We start from the raw sequence: 23,085 nt of genomic DNA, 5'->3' as shown, positions 1-23,085 counted from the left end.
ACACAGCACTGTGTTTGTCTGTAGCCATGTAATGGCTTCTAACGAGTCACAACAAGACTAGTTTAAATCCAACACTCAGACATTTGCTGCCTATAATTGAAAGAAGGTGATTTTACAGATCATGTAGTTCACACACAGATACCCCTGTTGTTTAACCATGTGCTGCCACTGGTATTTCTACCCCACACTGAGTCATGATGAATACCCACTGACCTGGCCTGGCTGGTTCTTTGTGGTGGTTTACAGAAAACAAGTACGGAGTAAACAGATTTTGGCTTCAAATATACATGAAAAATGATGGATCGCCGTTTCATAGTGTATGAATTTGCGGCATCATAGTTTATAAATGAGACAATCACTTAGCTCTGAAGTTGTTTTGGCGTTCAGATGTGGTCGAATACAACATTTTGATTTGATTACTGCTTTGGACAGGCTGTTTTGAAGTGTGTGCCAAAACTGCACATTCACAAAAACTTCAGCAAGTCTTAAATGTGATACAAGCATCTGTGAGAACATAGTCAGACTGATTCCATGATAGCTCTTCCCTGTTAACTTTAATCACTGTTTTCCTTATTCTTAATTCTATTATTAGATTTCTGCTGGTGATTTTTTTTCCCAAGTATCACCTCAGGTCATAGTCAGATCCTGACAGATCATCACTCTTTGTGCTGTAATTGCAATTACCTGTTTGGGTTTGTGTATATTTAACATTAACTGGAACTTGTTAGTGAAAGGCAGCTCCATGCAAGGCCACAGCATTTCTTTCTTTCTTTCTTTCTTTCTTTCTTTCTATCTTTCTTTCTTTCTTTTTCTTAAGCAGTACAGTCCTTTTTGGTGTCTATAGTTGTTTTGTACATCAGTGAAGTGCTCTTTTATCAATTTTTTTTAATGTGCTGCAAATTATGTGGAGTTAGAAAATCATTGACGAGTGCTAAAATTAACAGCTCAGTGACTAGTTTAGCATCTATTGCTCTGTGTTTACACTGTGATGTTATCATATTAACTTCTCCCTTCTTCTTCCTGGCCTGTTGATTGGATCATTAATTAATTTTATGAAAAAAAATGGAGCTTTACACTCTCTTCATGCTTTATTAACCTGTCTCAGCTTTTGTAGAGATCTTCTTGCTGTTCTTTTCTCCTTTAAAAGCCCAGATGTAGACAGTGTAGAGAACTGAAGGCCTCAGGCCAGTCAGCATATAAGAGGTGCTGTCAGACCCGACCGGGATTTCTTCACTAGAGTCTTCAGAGTAGCTGTAGGTTAAGATGTAGTCATCAATTTCTGCCTGGACGGGATCCCAGGTCACTCTGAAGCTGGACTCTGTCTCATCTTGAGCTAAGAGGTTAGCAGGAGCATCCAGTTCTGGAGAAAGATGTTAGTGTAGGTGGTTAATAATCTACTAATGCAAACTAAAGGTGCTGCTTTCATTTCTCCCTGAGAAGGGGAATGAAACTTTGCATGCATTTTCAACAAAATAGAAAGTAGTAGTAACAGCACAGTGAGAACATTGCTCTAACATATTTCATATAATGTCGTTTGTAATAAAAAAATAAATGTTGAGAGTTCAGAAAGAGACTGGGAATCTGCTTGGGTTTGAAAGACACTGAATAAATATTGTTAGGCTCAGCTCTGGTGTCAAAATATTTGGCCTCCAGAATTTGATGAGAAGGTATGATATCACTGCTTGGAAGATATTCAAGTCTGAACTTGGATATAGAAGCAGCTGCATGAATCTTGGCAAGAAATCGAAGAGATTGTGAAAACCAAAGACTTTTATGGTAGAAATTACTATTCAAGAAGGATGTCAAACACTCTCCTCCACAGGTCTTTCAGGCCTTCCATGAGCTTTTCTGCAGAAGTGGTAAGACCCAGATTCAGAGAAGTGGTTAGCTACACCAAAAGTTGGAATGTGATGTGGCTGTGCATGTATTAAGTTTGGGATTGTTGAGCCAAAGATTCTGTTATCACAACCATTGACTTCAATAATCAGATGATGGGACACAAGAGGCTGAGTTGAGGTTCCCGGAGAAGTTGCAGAATGTTGACATGAGGTCAACATTAAGACCCAGGCAATGCCTGGCAGGCATAAATGAGTATGAAGAGAATGCTTTGCTCTTTTGTGATCTGACCAGAGGGAAGAACGCAAAGGGAAAGCTGCTTATATGGAAGGAGAATTATCTACCGTGTGAGAACTACCTTTTTTTCTTTTGGTCTTTACAAGGGAGTTCCCTTGTTGTTTTGTCAAGACAACTGTAATTATAGGCTGCTTAAAGAGCCAAAGGATCAGGTCATTTCGGTTTAACAAAAAAACTAGGTCTGACACCTGTCTGTGCTTGTGTTGAGGTCTTCTTGCTGGCTTTGTTCCCCTTGATGGCCCAGATGAACACAGTGTAGAGGTCTCCTGGCCTTAAGCCAGTCACTCTGTAAGAGGTCCTGTCAGGCCCCACGGGTATTTCCACACTAGAGCCCTGAGAAGAGCTGTAGGCAAGGATGTAGCCATCAATTTCTGCCTGGACCTGATCCCATGACATGCTGAAACTGGACTCTGTCTCATCCTGGGCTAAGAGGTTAGCAGGAGCATCCAATTCTAGGAGGAAGATGTTAGTAAATGATATTAACACACTGTCAGTGCAAACTTCACTTTATAGATGGGTTACACATTAATAGAATTGAACAAATGAGTGGTGAAAACTCAAAGGTCCAGTGTGTAACAATTAGTGACATAAACTGGTGAAATAACAGTGTGTGACAAATGGTGGACTCATGCCAGGGAACTACTGTGTCCTTTGCATAGCAGAAAGTTTGTAAAGACTCTTTCATAACTCCCTAACTCTTTCTGCTGTTTCCTAATTCTTTGTTGTTTTATGCATTGGGTTTTTTTTGTGGGCTGAGGTGTTATTTGTTTGCGTGGTAAGCTTCCACGTCATAACACGAAATAGCATAATCTGGCTTGTTGCCCATTCATACTGCTGTGGAAGCATGGGTGTGTGGGGCTTTTTCTAAGGCTACAAAAAACAAACCATTTTGTATTTTAAAGAGATTCTTCACTTATACAAACATACTTATGGGTAGAATATTAAAAAGCTGCCAATGAACCCTCCTAAATGTTACGCACAGGACCTAGAAAACTATTTTTCACCAAATATCAACCTTATTATGCAAGATTTTACAGAGAATATCCTTTAAATGGATTGTGCTCAACCCTCCGGCAGAGATGCAGAGAGCTGTAGAATATTGTTGTTTTGCAAACGTGTGGCCCAACACCTTACTTATATATAATGCATGTTGTTGTTTTTTATTTTCAGTTTCATTAATTTAATTAATTTGTTACCCATCTGTGCAACATTTGACAGAGAGATATGTTGATCGATTACAATGTCAAGCACAAGAAATGGGGTTTCCTTTTACTGTGACATTAGATCAATAGACTGGTAAAAAAAAAAAATGGATTTGAGAAGAAAGTTGTAGTTATGAGTAGTTGTGAGACCTGTCTCAGCTTGTGTTGAGATTCTCCTGCTGGCTTTGTCACCCTTGATGGCCCAGATGTGAACAGTGTAGATAACCCCTGGTCTCAGGCCAGCCAACATGTAAGAAGAACTGTCAGGTCCGAGTGGGATTTCTGCCCCTGAGCCCTCAGAAGAGCTGTAGCTTAGCTCGTAGCCATCAATGTCTGCCCGTGCATGATCCCAGGACACCCTGAAACTGGACTCTGTCTCATCCTGGGCCAAGGCGTTAGTAGGGGCATCCAGCTCTGTATGGGGAGTGATGGTTAGTACAGACTACTAATAAGCTTACACACAGTGCAACACAACACACAAGACTGTTATGCATAGCCTGCAGTATGTCAGTATGTAAGAGGTTAGAAACACTTTTGTCAAACTGTTGGATGTTGTTGTTTTTTAAAGTTTGACATCATTCTCATAGTAGCAGGGTTCCTATGAGTATATTATGGGCTGTGTTTATTTAAGAACATGCACACTACAGCAGCACCATAATAAAGTGTTAAAATCATGAATCATGTATGAAAACCATGACACATGTTGGTAAATGGCCATCACATCTACAGTCTATATCTCTTTACTTCTGCAGAGCTCAGAGTTCTCATTTAAGACTAACATGACTGAGTGCCTGTGAAAATGCTCAAAACACATTCCGCCAATGTCCTTCACAAAGTCCTCAGTCACATCCTCCTCTTGGTATAATAAATTTGCTAAAGTTACTTCCATGTTGCTTTGAAACCATAAATGCAATATTTATAATATCATCAGCCTGCAAACTGCGTTTCAAGTTTGCCTCCTGTTGGTTGATGTATGAAAGAGGTAATTGTATCCAGCGTGTCTGTTTTCCTCGTCAAAAGGAACAAGGAAATGTTTCTGAACGTGGATGAAAAAAGCACACACAGAGACACACACACACTCTACAAATAATTCTGCAGTGAACAGTGACAATTTCATATTGTTGTCAATTATATTAAATAGATGTATTTAAGTTTTAAAGGCCAGTACGAGCTCTAATCTGTCCTACTGCTGCATTTCTTCAAATGTAAGCAGACAGCAACAGCTGCAAACGTCACAAGGGACAGATTAAGGGATAGCAAAACATGAGAGAAACTAAATATCTGCCTTTGTTGACCAAGCAAGATTGACTTTCTGCTCCAGGGTAAACTAAGCTGACTTTAAATGAGGTGTCCGTCTAATTATGCACTTATGCAATTATGCATGAGTTCTCATGCCATTTACGTAAAGACAGGTGAGAGTGCTAAATGTACTATGTGACCAATGCTTTTGTACTGCACACACAAATTGTTATTTTTTTCTACTAACCAACACGATTGTGACTGATGCATTGTTCAAAGGATATTTGTGATAAGGCTATCTCACAAAAAAGGACCTCAGAAGAGAAAAAACATTTAAAACTCAAAGCTCCACAGAGATGAGAGAAAAGCTCCAACACTTGAGATAAGCAGCACAGATCCTTGTGATGACATTGAAAAGTAAATTAAATATGTGTTTAAAAGATAGGTAAGTGTTTACTGTCTTTACGTCACCTTTAAAACTTACTTTCCAACTTTTCCCTGCAGTTAGGCATCGTTTGTGTGTGGATAATATACAATTAACTTACACTGTTGTGAAAGTTACCTGTTTCAGCTTCCACTGAACTCTTCCTGCTGACTTTGTCTCCCTTGAAGGCCCAGATGGAGACTTTGTGGAGAACTCCAGGCCTTAATCCAATCAGCCTGTATGACGTACTGTCACGGCCGACAAAGATCTCTGAACTGGAGCCTGCAGCTGAGGTGTAGCTCAGCATGTAGCCCTCGATTTCTGCCTGGACTCGATCCCATGAGACTGTCGCGGTGTCCTCCGTTACCTCAGTGGTGACGAGGTTTGTTGGAGCATCAAAGTCTTACAAAAGGGGTTGAAAAGAAAAGAGCAAATGATTCATTGAAAGGTATAGACTCTCATAAAGTTCCTACCTTTTTAACATAGCCTATAGTCGAAGCTAGATCAGGTATGTCCTGATTAGAATAGTCTATCTTATGCTGCCATAGGCTTAGACTGCTGGGGGAATTTCCCATCATGCACTTAGAATGAGCACACAGACTTTGCACGAGCCGCACTTTCTCTACCCTGTCCTCGATTTTTCATCCCTCACCACTTACCCGATGTACCCTCATTAGATGTAGCACATAAATCCACACACATAAGTTTAATCTCTTACAGTTCTGCTGACACCAGTGAACGACATGAGGTCAGGACAGGAAAGAGGACTCCGTCATTTTCAAGTCTCTGACCACAACAGTCTTCAGGCTGTGACAAACCCAGTGATCCAGATGGACCCTGGCATTTAAAGACTTTTTCACTTTTTATTCTTTGTCATTATGTATTGTATGTTTTGGGTAACATCTACTGCACGTCTGTCCGTCCAGGGAGTGGATCCCTCACCTGTGGTTCTCCCTAAGGTTTCTACCCTTTTCCCTGTTATAAGGGTTTTTTCCCTGGTAGTTTTTCATTACCCTGGTCGAAGGTCTAAGGACAGAGGATGTTACCAACCCTGTGAAGTCCCGTGAGACAAACTATGTTTTGTAAACTGTGGGCTATACAAATAAAGATTGATTGATTGATTGATTGATCTGATAAAGCATCGAAGTCTAAAAAGAGGTTGAAGAGAAAAGAACCAGAAACAAAGAGAGAAACCAATTATTTCACAAAGGTTCAAAAATCATCATCCACTGCAGGGTTTAGGTTCGAATAAAGTTCAAGGACCCAAACTTCTTATCCTGATTGTTCTTGTTTTGCAATGTTAAGGAATTCAAATGAACAAAAGAGGAATGTCTGTTTCAGAACATCACAAGCCGCCCAACTACGGGTACTGTTTGTAACGTCAGTTGTCTTTAGGGTTCACAGAGGCAGTGGGTTGTGTATTCTATGTATGGATGGGAGAGAATGTCGATGAAACTGAAGAGCATCAACAAACGGGAAGGATAGGGAAAATAAAAGAGGCAGAGTCACAGGGGCACAGTTAGACGGACCCAGAGGAAGTAAAGGTAAATGTAAAAGCAATCATCATTTATGATTATTCCTCTGTGACGGAGGCTCAGCCGAGGTCAGTCTTGTGTCACTGCACTGTCAGCGTCATGAAAACTGACCAATTGTGCATCCAGGAGAGGGTATGAACTCTGTGCAGTGTTCTATTTTTGACATAATTTGTTAGGGTAGTGATGATAGAAATGTTATGAAACAATCTAACTGGCTGATTAGATTATTATAAGTTAAAGTGCCATCGGTATTCATGAAATCCACTTGCGCACGTCAGTAGCGTACTCCCATCATGCCTTTCGCTGTTCATGGCCACACCGAGCAAAAGCCGAGAATGCGGTCAGCCAGCAAGAGCAGGAAGAGCTGGACGAGGACGAGGAGCAGCGGGGACAAACATGTGGTAACTGCTGCTTAAAAATGATGCACACATTTCTTAGATGTTCTGTTCAAGCTCTGTTGACGCCTGCTTTAGTATGTGACAAAAAAGTCACATTTTAGTATGTCATCAAAAAAATTATTTAAAAAAATTCATACTTTAGTATGTCATCCAAAATTTGACAAAAAAGTCATACTTTAGTACATAACCGAGCAGTTATGGAATTGATCCTACCACCTTTAAGACTCCACAACCTTATGGTCAGGTACAAGACACCACACCACCAAGTCCTGTTGACTGGAGGACTTTTCATCTGCTTTCAATCTTCACTTTGGATGTTGAACTTTAAGTTGTGTTGTTCTTTATAAGAATTGAACCCATGACATCAGAACTTCACAGCAGCATTCTTGTCCACTGAGCTACCTGCTCCTTACAGTTTTCAGGTTTTCTTCGAAATTTTGACTGTTTTCATTAAATCTTGTACTCAAAATTTCCCAAAACTTCACTTCATCATATGATTTGAATTCACAACCTCCGGCACACAGGTCTTACTCTTACAGCAGAAGGTGTTTTTAAATTCTGTTTTTGGTCAAAAGTGTGTGAACTTCACTTCATTGTAAGATTAGAAGATACCCTCAGAGATACTCAGGGTCAACTTATGATGGTCTGAGATACTATTACTATTTATACTACTACTATGCTCTTACTCTGAATTTCTTGGGTTCTCAGTGTTTGATCCTTCTTTCATGTGATCGTCTGTCCCTGCCGGGAGCATCACAGCACTGAGGGTAGTCCAGTGGACAAGGACATAGCATCGCAACCCGAACATCGTGGGTTCGAAATTTTTGTACGACATACCATACTATGATGTTTTTGATCAGTTTTGACCAATTTTAGACAACATATGACATTTTTGACCATTTTTGAACGACATGCTATACTATGACATTTTTGACCATTTTTTGGACGAAATATTATACTATGACATTTTTGACCATTATTGGACGAAATATTATACTATGACATTTTTGACCATTATTGGACGAAATATTATACTATGACATTTTTGACCATTATTGGACGAAATATTATACTATGACATTTTTGACAATTTTTGAACGACATACTATACTATGACGTTTTTGACTATTTTTGGACGACATGCTATAAAATGACTTTTTTGTCAAATTTTGTACAACATACTATCCTTTGATTTTTGGTAAAATTCTGGACGACATACTGTAGTACAACGTTTTTGGAAGACATACTATACTACAACTTTTTTTTTATACATATATATATATTTTGGGGCTTTTTGCCTTGAGAGTGACAGGAAACAGGGAATGACATGGAGGAAAGACCATTTGATGCAGGATTTGAACCAGGTTCACCTGCAGCGAGGACTATAGCTTCAAGATTTTGGGCAGGTCGGGTGCAGGTCGTCCAAAATCGATATATTTTTTGAAAACCATTTTTTTGGTCCAAATGAGACAAAACGTCATACTATACTATGTAGTACGTCATGCTATACTATGTCATCCAAAATCTGAACATTTTTTTGAAAAACATTTTTTAGGTCCAAAACTTGACAAAAACGTCATACTATACTATGTAGTACGTCATACTACACTATGTCGTCCAAAATGTGACTATTTTTGGAAAAAAAAAATTGGTCCAAAATTTCACAAAAACGACATACTATACTATATCGTCCAAATCTGACAATTTTTTTGAAAAACATTTTTTAGGTCCAAATGAGACAAAAACATCATACTATACTATGTAGTACGTCATACTACACTATGTCATCCAAAATGTGGCCATTTTTGGAAAAAAAAGAATTGGTCCAAAATTTGACAAAAACGACAAACTATACTATGTCGTCCAAAATCTGACTATTTTTTTTGAAAAACATTTTTTAGGTCCAAAACTTGACAAAAACGTCATACTATACTATGTAGTACGTCATACTACACTATTTTTTAGGTCCAAAACTTGACAAAAACGTCATACTATACTATGTAGTACGTCATACTACACTATGTCGTCCAAAATGTGACTATTTTTGGAAAAAAAAAATTGGTCCAAAATTTCACAAAAACGACATACTATACTATGTCGTCCAAATCTGACAATTTTTTTGAAAAACATTTTTTAGGTCCAAATGAGACAAAAACATCATACTATACTATGTAGTACGTCATACTACACTATGTCATCCAAAATGTGGCCATTTTTGGAAAAAAAAGAATTGGTCCAAAATTTGACAAAAACGACAAACTATACTATGTCGTCCAAAATCTGACTATTTTTTTTGAAAAACATTTTTTAGGTCCAAAACTTGACAAAAACGTCATACTATACTATGTAGTACGTCATACTACACTATGTCGTCCAAAATCGGACTATTTTTTTGAAAAACATTTTTTTGGTCCAAAACTTGACAAAAACGTCATACTATACTATGTAGTACGTGAGCAAAGTTTAGTAGATAAGTTTTTTAGTCAGATTTATTGAGTCGAATATCTGACAAAAACGACATACTATACTATGTCGTCCAAATCTGACTATTTTTTTGAAAAACATTTTTAGGTCCAAATGAGACAAAACGTCAAACTATACTATGTAGTACGTCATACTACCCTATGTCGTCCAAAATGTGACTATTTTTGGAAAAAAAAAATTGGTCCAAAATTTGACAAAAACGACATACTACACTATGTCGTCCAAAATCTGACAATTTTTTGAAAAACATTTTTTTGGTCCAAAACTTGACAAAAGCGTCATACTATACTATGTAGTACGTCATACTACACTATGTCGTCCAAAATGTGACTATTTTTGGAAAAAAAAATTCGGTCCAAAATTTGACAAAAACGACATACTATATTATGTCGTCCAAATCTGACTATTTTTTTGAAACAATTTTTTAGGTCCAAATGAGTCAAAACGTCATACTATACTATGTAGTACGTCATACTACACTATGTCGTCCAAAATGTGACTATATTTGAAAAAAAGAAATTGGTCCAAAATTTGACAAAAACTACATACTATATACTATGTCATCCAAAATGTGACCATTTTTGGCAAAAAAAATTTGGTCCAAAATTTGACAAAAACGTCGTCCAAAATCTGACAATTTTTTTGAAAAACATTTTTTTGGTCCAAAACTTGACAAAAACGTCATACTATACTATGTCTAAATTTCTACATCTCTGTTAATTGGAGGCAGAGAGGGGGAGAATGATATACCGGATTGGCCGCTCGACGCGGGATTCGAACCAGGGGCAACTGCATAGGGGACAAAAGGTTCAACACATGGGGCAGGTCGGGTGCTCTACCATTTGAGCGAGAGCAAAGTTTAGTAGATAAGTTTTTTAGTCAGATTTATTGAGTCGAATATCTGACAAAAACGACATACTATACTATGTCGTCCAAATCTGACTATTTTTTTGAAAAACATTTTTTAGGTCCAAATGAGACAAAAACATCATACTATACTATGTAGTACGTCATACTACACTATGTCGTCCAAAATGTGACTATTTTTGGAAAAAAAACAAATTGGTCCAAAATTTGACAAAAACGACATACTATACTACGGAAGCGTATTGCATTCACTTGAAAAAAAAAAAAAATCCTGTTTTTCTCACTAATTAATTTTCGGTTTGATTTTTTGAATAATCTTTTTTCTGTTTTTCTGAGTAATATTTTTTTCCCCTGTTTTTCTGTCTAATTATTTTCCTGTTTTTCGGAGTATTTTTTTTTCTGTTTTTCGGAGTAATTTATTTTCTGTTTTTCGGAGTAATTTTTTTCTGTTTTTCGTGCAAATCTTTTTTACCTGTTTTTCAGAGTAATTTTTTTTCTGAATTATCGAGAACTCTCGCGAGAACCTCCAACCTGCAAGTGACTCCCATACACCCATGGATATACATCCATGCATTCACATATGGTGACTCCTTCCCGCACATACATGCCTCATAAATGATCTACCGTAGCGGGTCAATTAAGGTAAGGCGTGTAATTAGTTACACACAGGCTATGATACTCTAGTTAGTTATGTTTTGGACTGTATCGCCGAAGGCGATTCCGGCGCCTCAGCTGCACACTGTGTGGATCCAATATTTTCAGCAGTCTCCTGATCGTCTCTTGAGTCACCACATAGCCAGCCTGAATGCATTTCAAATGCATCATCTTGTATCCATGGAGCATGCCATATCTGTCCAACTGATCCTGGCGAAAGATTGCTATGTCTAGCAGATCTGAATGGGCTTTCCTTCTGAACAACCGCAAAGTCCTCAGGTGCCTGCGTAAAGTCTACAAACTAATGATAACACCATCTATGTGACTTAAAGACAGGACTATCTCCCAGTGTCTTAAATCCAGATCAAAGTAAAACTTGATTAAACTAAACAAGCCATCCATGTTGTTATAAATCGAACTCTCAATAAAGGAGTGAATGTGTTTATTATTTCAAATGCTCTCTAAACTCAGAAAAAAATTACTCCGAAAAACAGGGAAAAAAGATTTGCACGAAAAACAGAAAAAAAGATTACTCTGAAAAACAGGAAAATAATTAGACAGAAAAACAGGGGAAAAAATATTACTCAGAAAAACAGAAAAAAGATTATTCAAAAAATCAAACTGAAGATTAATTAGTGAGAAAAACAGGATTTTATTTTTTTCAAGTGAATGCAATACGCTTCCGTACTGTACTATGTCGTCCAAAATCGGACAATTTTTTGGAAAAACATTTTTTTGGTCCAAAACTTGACAAAAACGTCATACTATACTATGTAGTACATCATACTACACTATGTCGTCCAAAATGTGACTATTTTTGGAAAAAAAAAATTGGTCCAAAATTTGACAAAAACGACATACTATATACTATGTCGTCCAAAATGTGACTATTTTTGGAAAAAAATTAATTTGGTCCAAAATTTGACAAACACGACATACTATATTATGTCGTCCAAATCTGACTATTTTTTTGAAAAACATTTTTTAGGTCCAAATGAGACAAAACGTCATACTATACTATGTAGTACGTCATACTACACTATGTCGTCCAAAATGTGACTATATTTGGAAAAAAATAAATTGGTCCAAAATTGGACAAAAACGACATACTATACTATGTCGTCCAAAATCTGACCATTTTTTTGAAAAAAGTTTTTTTGGTCCAAAACTTGACAAAAACGTCACACTATACTATGTAGTACGTCATACTATACTATGTCTCCAAAATGTGACCATTTTTGGAGAAAAAAAATTTGGGCCAAAATTGGACAAAAACGACATACTATACTATGTCGTCCAAAATCTGACCATTTTTGGAAAAAAAAAATGTGGTCCAAAATTTGACAAACACGACATACTATATACTATGTCGTCCAAAATGTGACCATTTTTGGAAAAAAAAAAATTGGTCCAAAATTTGACAAAAACGACATACTATATACTATGTCGTCCAAAATGTGACTATTTTTGGAAAAAAAAAATTTGGTCCAAAATTTGACAAACACGACATACTATATTATGTCGTCCAAATCTGACTATGTTTTTGAAAAACATTATTTAGGTCCAAATGAGACAAAACGTCATACTATACTATGTAGTAGGTCATACTACACTTTGTCGTCCAAAATGTGACTATATTTGGAAAAAAAAAATTGGTCCAAAATTTGACAAAAACTACATACTATACTATGTCGTCCAAAATGTGACTATTTTTGGAAAAAAAAAATTGGTCCAAAATTTGACAAAAACGACATACTATATACTATGTCGTCCAAAATGTGACTATTTTTGGAAAAAAAAAATTTGGTCCAAAATTTGACAAACACGACATACTATATAATGTCGTCCAAATCTGACTATGTTTTTGAAAAACATATTTTAGGTCCAAATGAGACAAAACGTCATACTATACTATGTAGTACGTCATACTACACTTTGTCGTCCAAAATGTGACTATATTTGGAAAAAAAAAACGTCATACTATACTATGTAGTAGGTCATACTACACTTTGTCGTCCAAAATGTGACTATATTTGGAAAAAAAAATTTGGTCCAAAATCTGACAATTTTTTTGAAAAACATTTTTTTGGTCCAAAACTTGACAAAAACGTCATACTATACTATGCAGTACGTCATACTATACTATTTCGTCCAAAATGTGACAATTTTTTGAAAGAAAGAAATTGGTCCAAAATGTTGACAAAACGACATACTATATACAATGTCGTCCAAAATCTGACAATTTTTTTGAAAAACATTTTTTTGGTCCAAAACTTGACAAAAACGTCATACTATACTATGTAGTACGTCATACTATACTATGTCTCCAAAATGTGACCATTTTTGGAGAAAAAAAATTTGGGCCAAAATTGGACAAAAAACGACATACTATACTATGTAGTACGTCATACTATACTATGTCGTCCAAAATCTGACCATTTTTTTGAAAAACGTTTTTTTTGGTCCAAAATTTGACAAAAACGTCACACTATACTATGTAGTACGTCATACTATACTATGTCTCCAAAGTGTGACCATTTTTGGAGAAAAAAAGATTTGGGCCAAAATTGGACAAAAACGACATACTATACTATGTTGTCCAAAATCTGACAATTTTTTGAAAAACGTTTTTTAGGTCCAAAACTTGACAAAAACGTCACACTTTACTATGTAGTACGTCATACTATACTATGGCTCCAAAATGTGACAATTTTTGGAGAAAAAAAAATTGGGCCAAAATTTGACAAAAACGACATACTTATACTATGTCGTCCAAAATCTAACCATTTTTTTGAACAAACATTTTTTTGGTCCAAAACTTGACAAAACGTCACACTATACTATGTAGTACGTCATACTATACTATGTCTCCAAAATGTGACAAATTTTGGAGAAAAAAAATTTGGGCCAAAATTGGACAAAAACGACATACTATACTATGTCGTCCAAAATCTAACCATTTTTTTGAAAAACAATTTTTTGGTCCAAAACTTAACAAAAACGTCACACTATACTATGTAGTACGTCATACTATACTATGTTTCCAAAATGTGACCATTTTTGGAGAAAAAAAATTTGGGCCAAAATTGGACAAAAACAACATACGTTTTTGTGATTTTTTTATATATATATTTGTTTGGGCTTTTTTGCCTTTAATGATAGTATAGTGGAGAGAGACAGGAAACGGGAGACAGAGAGATGGTGGATGATACACAGGAAAGACCGCTTGGTGCAGGATTCGAACCAGGATCACCTGCAGCGAGGACTACAGCTTCAGCATATGGGGTAGATGCTCTACCAAGTGAGCCACCGCTGTCCCCAGGATCTGGTCCAAAACTCGATGGAAACGTTATACTATACTATGTAGTATGTCATACTATACTATGTCTCCAAAATGTGACCATTTTTGGAGAAAAAAAAATTGGGCCAAAATTGGACAAAAACGACATACTATACTATGTCGTCCAAAATCTGACCATTTTTTTGAAAAACGTTTTTTTGGTCCAAAACTTGACAAAAACGTCACACTATACTATGTAGTACGTCATACTATACTATGTCTCCAAAATGTGACCATTTTTGGAGAAAAAAAATTTGGTCCAAAATTGGACAAAAAACGACATACTATACTATGTCGTCCAAAATCTGACCATTTTTTTGAAAAACGTTTTTTTGGTCCAAAATTTGACAAAAACCACATACTATACAATGTCGTCCAAAAACTGAAACATTTTTTGAAAAACATTTTTTTGGTCCAAACTTGACAAAAACGTCATACTATACTATGCAGTACGTCATACTATACTATTTCGTCCAAAATGTGACAATTTTTTGAAAAAAAGAAATTGGTCCAAAATGTTGACAAAACGACATACTATATACAATGTCGTCCAAAATCTGACAATTTTTTTGAAAAACATTTTTTTGGTCCAAAACTTGACAAAAACGTCATACTATACTATGTAGTACGTCATACTATACTATGTCTCCAAAATGTGACCATTTTTGGAGAAAAAAAATTTGGGCCAAAATTGGACAACAAACGACATACTATACTATGTAGTACGTCATACTATACTATGTCGTCCAAAATCTGACCATTTTTTTGAAAAACGTTTTTTTTGGTCCAAAATTTGACAAAAACGTCACACTATACTATGTAGTACGTCATACTATACTATGTCTCCAAAGTGTGACCATTTTTGGAGAAAAAAAGATTTGGGCCAAAATTGGACAAAAACGACATACTATACTATGTTGTCCAAAATCTGACAATTTTTTGAAAAACGTTTTTTAGGTCCAAAACTTGACAAAAACGTCACACTTTACTATGTAGTACGTCATACTATACTATGGCTCCAAAATGTGACAATTTTTGGAGAAAAAAAAATTGGGCCAAAATTTGACAAAAACGACATACTTATACTATGTCGTCCAAAATCTAACCATTTTTTTGAACAAACATTTTTTTGGTCCAAAACTTGACAAAACGTCACACTATACTATGTAGTACGTCATACTATACTATGTCTCCAAAATGTGACAAATTTTGGAGAAAAAAAATTTGGGCCAAAATTGGACAAAAACGACATACTATACTATGTCGTCCAAAATCTAACCATTTTTTTGAAAAACAATTTTTTGGTCCAAAACTTAACAAAAACGTCACACTATACTATGTAGTACGTCATACTATACTATGTTTCCAAAATGTGACCATTTTTGGAGAAAAAAAATTTGGGCCAAAATTGGACAAAAACAACATACGTTTTTGTGATTTTTTTATATATATATTTGTTTGGGCCTTTTTGCCTTTAATGATAGTATAGTGGAGAGAGACAGGAAACGGGAGACAGAGAGATGGTGGATGATACACAGGAAAGACCGCTTGGTGCAGGATTCGAACCAGGATCACCTGCAGCGAGGACTACAGCTTCAGCATATGGGGTAGATGCTCTACCAAGTGAGCCACCGCTGTCCCCAGGATCTGGTCCAAAACTCGATGGAAACGTTATACTATACTATGTAGTATGTCATACTATACTATGTCTCCAAAATGTGACCATTTTTGGAGAAAAAAAAATTGGGCCAAAATTGGACAAAAACGACATACTATACTATGTCGTCCAAAATCTGACCATTTTTTTGAAAAACGTTTTTTTGGTCCAAAACTTGACAAAAACGTCACACTATACTATGTAGTACGTCATACTATACTATGTCTCCAAAGTGTGACCATTTTTGGAGAAAAAAAGATTTGGGCCAAAATTGGACAAAAACGACATACTATACTATGTTGTCCAAAATCTGACAATTTTTTGAAAAACGTTTTTTAGGTCCAAAACTTGACAAAAACGTCACACTTTACTATGTAGTACGTCATACTATACTATGGCTCCAAAATGTGACAATTTTTGGAGAAAAAAAAATTGGGCCAAAATTTGACAAAAACGACATACTTATACTATGTCGTCCAAAATCTAACCATTTTTTTGAACAAACATTTTTTTGGTCCAAAACTTGACAAAACGTCACACTATACTATGTAGTACGTCATACTATACTATGTCTCCAAAATGTGACAAATTTTGGAGAAAAAAAATTTGGGCCAAAATTGGACAAAAACGACATACTATACTATGTCGTCCAAAATCTAACCATTTTTTTGAAAAACAATTTTTTGGTCCAAAACTTAACAAAAACGTCACACTATACTATGTAGTACGTCATACTATACTATGTTTCCAAAATGTGACCATTTTTGGAGAAAAAAAATTTGGGCCAAAATTGGACAAAAACAACATACGTTTTTGTGATTTTTTTATATATATATTTGTTTGGGCTTTTTTGCCTTTAATGATAGTATAGTGGAGAGAGACAGGAAACGGGAGACAGAGAGATGGTGGATGATACACAGGAAAGACCGCTTGGTGCAGGATTCGAACCAGGATCACCTGCAGCGAGGACTACAGCTTCAGCATATGGGGTAGATGCTCTACCAAGTGAGCCACCGCTGTCCCCAGGATCTGGTCCAAAACTCGATGGAAACGTTATACTATACTATGTAGTATGTCATACTATACTATGTCTCCAAAATGTGACCATTTTTGGAGAAAAAAAAATTGGGCCAAAATTGGACAAAAACGACATACTATACTATGTCGTCCAAAATCTGACCATTTTTTTGAAAAACGTTTTTTTGGTCCAAAACTTGACAAAAACGTCACACTATACTATGTAGTACGTCATACTATACTATGTCTCCAAAATGTGACCATTTTTGGAGAAAAAAAATTTGGTCCAAAATTGGACAAAAAACGACATACTATACTATGTCGTCCAAAATCTGACCATTTTTTTGAAAAACGTTTTTTTGGTCCAAAATTTGACAAAAACCACATACTATACAATGTCGTCCAAAAACTGAAACATTTTTTGAAAAACATTTTTTTGGTCCAAACTTGACAAAAACGTCATACTATACTATGCAGTACGTCATACTATACTATTTCGTCCAAAATGTGACAATTTTTTGAAAAAAAGAAATTGGTCCAAAATGTTGACAAAACGACATACTATATACAATGTCGTCCAAAATCTGACAATTTTTTTGAAAAACATTTTTTTGGTCCAAAACTTGACAAAAACGTCATACTATACTATGTAGTACGTCATACTATACTATGTCTCCAAAATGTGACCATTTTTGGAGAAAAAAAATTTGGGCCAAAATTGGACAACAAACGACATACTATACTATGTAGTACGTCATACTATACTATGTCGTCCAAAATCTGACCATTTTTTTGAAAAACGTTTTTTTTGGTCCAAAATTTGACAAAAACGTCACACTATACTATGTAGTACGTCATACTATACTATGTCTCCAAAGTGTGACCATTTTTGGAGAAAAAAAGATTTGGGCCAAAATTGGACAAAAACGACATACTATACTATGTTGTCCAAAATCTGACAATTTTTTGAAAAACGTTTTTTAGGTCCAAAACTTGACAAAAACGTCACACTTTACTATGTAGTACGTCATACTATACTATGGCTCCAAAATGTGACAATTTTTGGAGAAAAAAAAATTGGGCCAAAATTTGACAAAAACGACATACTTATACTATGTCGTCCAAAATCTAACCATTTTTTTGAACAAACATTTTTTTGGTCCAAAACTTGACAAAACGTCACACTATACTATGTAGTACGTCATACTATACTATGTCTCCAAAATGTGACAAATTTTGGAGAAAAAAAATTTGGGCCAAAATTGGACAAAAACGACATACTATACTATGTCGTCCAAAATCTAACCATTTTTTTGAAAAACAATTTTTTGGTCCAAAACTTAACAAAAACGTCACACTATACTATGTAGTACGTCATACTATACTATGTTTCCAAAATGTGACCATTTTTGGAGAAAAAAAATTTGGGCCAAAATTGGACAAAAACAACATACGTTTTTGTGATTTTTTTATATATATATTTGTTTGGGCCTTTTTGCCTTTAATGATAGTATAGTGGAGAGAGACAGGAAACGGGAGACAGAGAGATGGTGGATGATACACAGGAAAGACCGCTTGGTGCAGGATTCGAACCAGGATCACCTGCAGCGAGGACTACAGCTTCAGCATATGGGGTAGATGCTCTACCAAGTGAGCCACCGCTGTCCCCAGGATCTGGTCCAAAACTCGATGGAAACGTTATACTATACTATGTAGTATGTCATACTATACTATGTCTCCAAAATGTGACCATTTTTGGAGAAAAAAAAATTGGGCCAAAATTGGACAAAAACGACATACTATACTATGTCGTCCAAAATCTGACCATTTTTTTGAAAAACGTTTTTTTGGTCCAAAACTTGACAAAAACGTCACACTATACTATGTAGTACGTCATACTATACTATGTCTCCAAAATGTGACCATTTTTGGAGAAAAAAAATTTGGTCCAAAATTGGACAAAAACGACATACTATACTATGTCGTCCAAAATCTGACCATTTTTTTGAAAAACGTTTTTTTGGTCCAAAATTTGACAAAAACCACATACTATACAATGTCGTCCAAAAACTGAAACATTTTTTGAAAAACATTTTTTTGGTCCAAACTTGACAAAAACGTCATACTATACTATGCAGTACGTCATACTATACTATTTCGTCCAAAATGTGACAATTTTTTGAAAAAAAGAAATTGGTCCAAAATGTTGACAAAACGACATACTATATACAATGTCGTCCAAAATCTGACAATTTTTTTGAAAAACATTTTTTTGGTCCAAAACTTGACAAAAACGTCATACTATACTATGTAGTACGTCATACTATACTATGTCTCCAAAATGTGACCATTTTTGGAGAAAAAAAATTTGGGCCAAAATTGGACAACAAACGACATACTATACTATGTAGTACGTCATACTATACTATGTCGTCCAAAATCTGACCATTTTTTTGAAAAACGTTTTTTTTGGTCCAAAATTTGACAAAAACGTCACACTATACTATGTAGTACGTCATACTATACTATGTCTCCAAAGTGTGACCATTTTTGGAGAAAAAAAGATTTGGGCCAAAATTGGACAAAAACGACATACTATACTATGTTGTCCAAAATCTGACAATTTTTTGAAAAACGTTTTTTAGGTCCAAAACTTGACAAAAACGTCACACTTTACTATGTAGTACGTCATACTATACTATGGCTCCAAAATGTGACAATTTTTGGAGAAAAAAAAATTGGGCCAAAATTTGACAAAAACGACATACTTATACTATGTCGTCCAAAATCTAACCATTTTTTTGAACAAACATTTTTTTGGTCCAAAACTTGACAAAACGTCACACTATACTATGTAGTACGTCATACTATACTATGTCTCCAAAATGTGACAAATTTTGGAGAAAAAAAATTTGGGCCAAAATTGGACAAAAACGACATACTATACTATGTCGTCCAAAATCTAACCATTTTTTTGAAAAACAATTTTTTGGTCCAAAACTTAACAAAAACGTCACACTATACTATGTAGTACGTCATACTATACTATGTTTCCAAAATGTGACCATTTTTGGAGAAAAAAAATTTGGGCCAAAATTGGACAAAAACAACATACGTTTTTGTGATTTTTTTATATATATATTTGTTTGGGCCTTTTTGCCTTTAATGATAGTATAGTGGAGAGAGACAGGAAACGGGAGACAGAGAGATGGTGGATGATACACAGGAAAGACCGCTTGGTGCAGGATTCGAACCAGGATCACCTGCAGCGAGGACTACAGCTTCAGCATATGGGGTAGATGCTCTACCAAGTGAGCCACCGCTGTCCCCAGGATCTGGTCCAAAACTCGATGGAAACGTTATACTATACTATGTAGTATGTCATACTATACTATGTCTCCAAAATGTGACCATTTTTGGAGAAAAAAAAATTGGGCCAAAATTGGACAAAAACGACATACTATACTATGTCGTCCAAAATCTGACCATTTTTTTGAAAAACGTTTTTTTGGTCCAAAACTTGACAAAAACGTCACACTATACTATGTAGTACGTCATACTATACTATGTCTCCAAAGTGTGACCATTTTTGGAGAAAAAAAGATTTGGGCCAAAATTGGACAAAAACGACATACTATACTATGTTGTCCAAAATCTGACAATTTTTTGAAAAACGTTTTTTAGGTCCAAAACTTGACAAAAACGTCACACTTTACTATGTAGTACGTCATACTATACTATGGCTCCAAAATGTGACAATTTTTGGAGAAAAAAAAATTGGGCCAAAATTTGACAAAAACGACATACTTATACTATGTCGTCCAAAATCTAACCATTTTTTTGAACAAACATTTTTTTGGTCCAAAACTTGACAAAACGTCACACTATACTATGTAGTACGTCATACTATACTATGTCTCCAAAATGTGACAAATTTTGGAGAAAAAAAATTTGGGCCAAAATTGGACAAAAACGACATACTATACTATGTCGTCCAAAATCTAACCATTTTTTTGAAAAACAATTTTTTGGTCCAAAACTTAACAAAAACGTCACACTATACTATGTAGTACGTCATACTATACTATGTTTCCAAAATGTGACCATTTTTGGAGAAAAAAAATTTGGGCCAAAATTGGACAAAAACAACATACGTTTTTGTGATTTTTTTATATATATATTTGTTTGGGCTTTTTTGCCTTTAATGATAGTATAGTGGAGAGAGACAGGAAACGGGAGACAGAGAGATGGTGGATGATACACAGGAAAGACCGCTTGGTGCAGGATTCGAACCAGGATCACCTGCAGCGAGGACTACAGCTTCAGCATATGGGGTAGATGCTCTACCAAGTGAGCCACCGCTGTCCCCAGGATCTGGTCCAAAACTCGATGGAAACGTTATACTATACTATGTAGTATGTCATACTATACTATGTCTCCAAAATGTGACCATTTTTGGAGAAAAAAAAATTGGGCCAAAATTGGACAAAAACGACATACTATACTATGTCGTCCAAAATCTGACCATTTTTTTGAAAAACGTTTTTTTGGTCCAAAACTTGACAAAAACGTCACACTATACTATGTAGTACGTCATACTATACTATGTCTCCAAAATGTGACCATTTTTGGAGAAAAAAAATTTGGTCCAAAATTGGACAAAAAACGACATACTATACTATGTCGTCCAAAATCTGACCATTTTTTTGAAAAACGTTTTTTTGGTCCAAAATTTGACAAAAACCACATACTATACAATGTCGTCCAAAAACTGAAACATTTTTTGAAAAACATTTTTTTGGTCCAAACTTGACAAAAACGTCATACTATACTATGCAGTACGTCATACTATACTATTTCGTCCAAAATGTGACAATTTTTTGAAAAAAAGAAATTGGTCCAAAATGTTGACAAAACGACATACTATATACAATGTCGTCCAAAATCTGACAATTTTTTTGAAAAACATTTTTTTGGTCCAAAACTTGACAAAAACGTCATACTATACTATGTAGTACGTCATACTATACTATGTCTCCAAAATGTGACCATTTTTGGAGAAAAAAAATTTGGGCCAAAATTGGACAACAAACGACATACTATACTATGTAGTACGTCATACTATACTATGTCGTCCAAAATCTGACCATTTTTTTGAAAAACGTTTTTTTTGGTCCAAAATTTGACAAAAACGTCACACTATACTATGTAGTACGTCATACTATACTATGTCTCCAAAGTGTGACCATTTTTGGAGAAAAAAAGATTTGGGCCAAAATTGGACAAAAACGACATACTATACTATGTTGTCCAAAATCTGACAATTTTTTGAAAAACGTTTTTTAGGTCCAAAACTTGACAAAAACGTCACACTTTACTATGTAGTACGTCATACTATACTATGGCTCCAAAATGTGACAATTTTTGGAGAAAAAAAAATTGGGCCAAAATTTGACAAAAACGACATACTTATACTATGTCGTCCAAAATCTAACCATTTTTTTGAACAAACATTTTTTTGGTCCAAAACTTGACAAAACGTCACACTATACTATGTAGTACGTCATACTATACTATGTCTCCAAAATGTGACAAATTTTGGAGAAAAAAAATTTGGGCCAAAATTGGACAAAAACGACATACTATACTATGTCGTCCAAAATCTAACCATTTTTTTGAAAAACAATTTTTTGGTCCAAAACTTAACAAAAACGTCACACTATACTATGTAGTACGTCATACTATACTATGTTTCCAAAATGTGACCATTTTTGGAGAAAAAAAATTTGGGCCAAAATTGGACAAAAACAACATACGTTTTTGTGATTTTTTTATATATATATTTGTTTGGGCCTTTTTGCCTTTAATGATAGTATAGTGGAGAGAGACAGGAAACGGGAGACAGAGAGATGGTGGATGATACACAGGAAAGACCGCTTGGTGCAGGATTCGAACCAGGATCACCTGCAGCGAGGACTACAGCTTCAGCATATGGGGTAGATGCTCTACCAAGTGAGCCACCGCTGTCCCCAGGATCTGGTCCAAAACTCGATGGAAACGTTATACTATACTATGTAGTATGTCATACTATACTATGTCTCCAAAATGTGACCATTTTTGGAGAAAAAAAAATTG

The 23,085-nt window shown here is 35.4% G+C and overlaps 1 protein-coding gene across 1 annotated transcript in view; it reads right to left on the bottom strand.

Annotated features, from left to right (window-relative positions):
* Window positions 1-23,085, bottom strand: part of tnn (tenascin N) — a 50,931-nt gene that overhangs the window by 5,655 nt on the left and 22,191 nt on the right. Inside the window, exons 9-12 of the mRNA XM_083890107.1 lie at window positions 5,137-5,400; window positions 3,486-3,749; window positions 2,322-2,585; window positions 1,097-1,360 (exon numbers count right to left, since the gene is read on the bottom strand). Coding sequence (XP_083746233.1) covers window positions 1,097-1,360; window positions 2,322-2,585; window positions 3,486-3,749; window positions 5,137-5,400 — 1,056 coding nt within the window. The remainder of the gene's footprint in view (window positions 1-1,096; window positions 1,361-2,321; window positions 2,586-3,485; window positions 3,750-5,136; window positions 5,401-23,085) is intronic.

The sequence above is a fragment of the Microchirus variegatus genome, assembly GCF_963457635.1.
Source record: "Microchirus variegatus genome assembly, chromosome: 5".
NCBI classification, from domain to species: Eukaryota; Metazoa; Chordata; class Actinopteri; order Pleuronectiformes; family Soleidae; genus Microchirus; species Microchirus variegatus.
Note: the sequence above shows the minus strand (reverse complement) of the source record. Positions and strands in the feature narration are given on the sequence as shown.